Source organism: Myotis brandtii, unplaced genomic scaffold (genome assembly GCF_000412655.1).
Source record: "Myotis brandtii unplaced genomic scaffold, ASM41265v1 scaffold803, whole genome shotgun sequence".
Classification (NCBI taxonomy): Eukaryota; Metazoa; Chordata; class Mammalia; order Chiroptera; family Vespertilionidae; genus Myotis; species Myotis brandtii.
This window is the reverse complement of record NW_005371234.1, coordinates 683,461-684,171: the sequence shown is the minus strand read 5'-3', so window position 1 is coordinate 684,171 and position 711 is coordinate 683,461. Positions and strand designations below refer to the sequence as shown.

At 55.7% G+C, this 711-nt stretch overlaps 1 protein-coding gene across 1 annotated transcript in view; it reads left to right on the top strand.

Moving 5' to 3' along the window:
- The first annotated feature begins 238 nt into the window (after window positions 1–238).
- The window catches only part of GSK3A (glycogen synthase kinase 3 alpha), a 10,056-nt gene continuing 9,583 nt past the window's right edge, over window positions 239–711 (top strand). Inside the window, exon 1 of the mRNA XM_005883913.1 lies at window positions 239–243. Within this exon, the coding sequence (XP_005883975.1) occupies window positions 239–243 (5 nt within the window). The remainder of the gene's footprint in view (window positions 244–711) is intronic.

Genomic DNA, 711 nt, shown 5'->3' with positions numbered 1-711 from the left:
AGGCTGCCTTGAACTCCATTTCCCAGAAGACACAGGGGCTCGCGGTAGCAACTGCTCCGAAGCCTTGGTGTTGACTACATATCCCGGCAGGGACTGCGGCCTAGCTTATAAGGGAGGAGGAGCGCTGAATCTACTCCATTTCCTAGCCTGTCTCCGGAACTGCAGTATCCTCTTGGGGTTTAGGGATCACATGGGACTCCATTTCCCGGTGTGCTTTGGGAGTCTCTTTATACCTGCAATGCAGTGAGGGCGTGGCGAAGACTCCATTTCCCAGCTTGCCTGATTATCCTATATTTGTGGGTCCTCCTGCGCGGACTCAATTTCCCAGAGTGCACCTGGCTCCGGTGGGCATATACAGCCAATAGAATCAGTGAATGATTAGACTGTTTCCCAGTGTGCGTCAGGTCATTGACGGAGTGGCTGTGACTACATTTCTGAGACACACTGAATGGCTCACGGTGTCCTCAGTGGAGTGAGTGTGCGACTCTGACTCAATTTCCCCGAGTACTTTAGGGTCCGCCGTGGACGAAGTCGACTTATTGCCAACAACTCTATTTCCTGACGTGTATCGCGGCTCATCATCCTCGCAGTCTACTCTGAGGCCTTTGCGGACTCCATTTCCCGGCGTGCCACACGGCTTTCTCCAGGCCGAGGGCGGTGACGGCGGCGCAGAGGGGAGGTGGACTGCATATCCCGGCGTGCCCCGCGGCG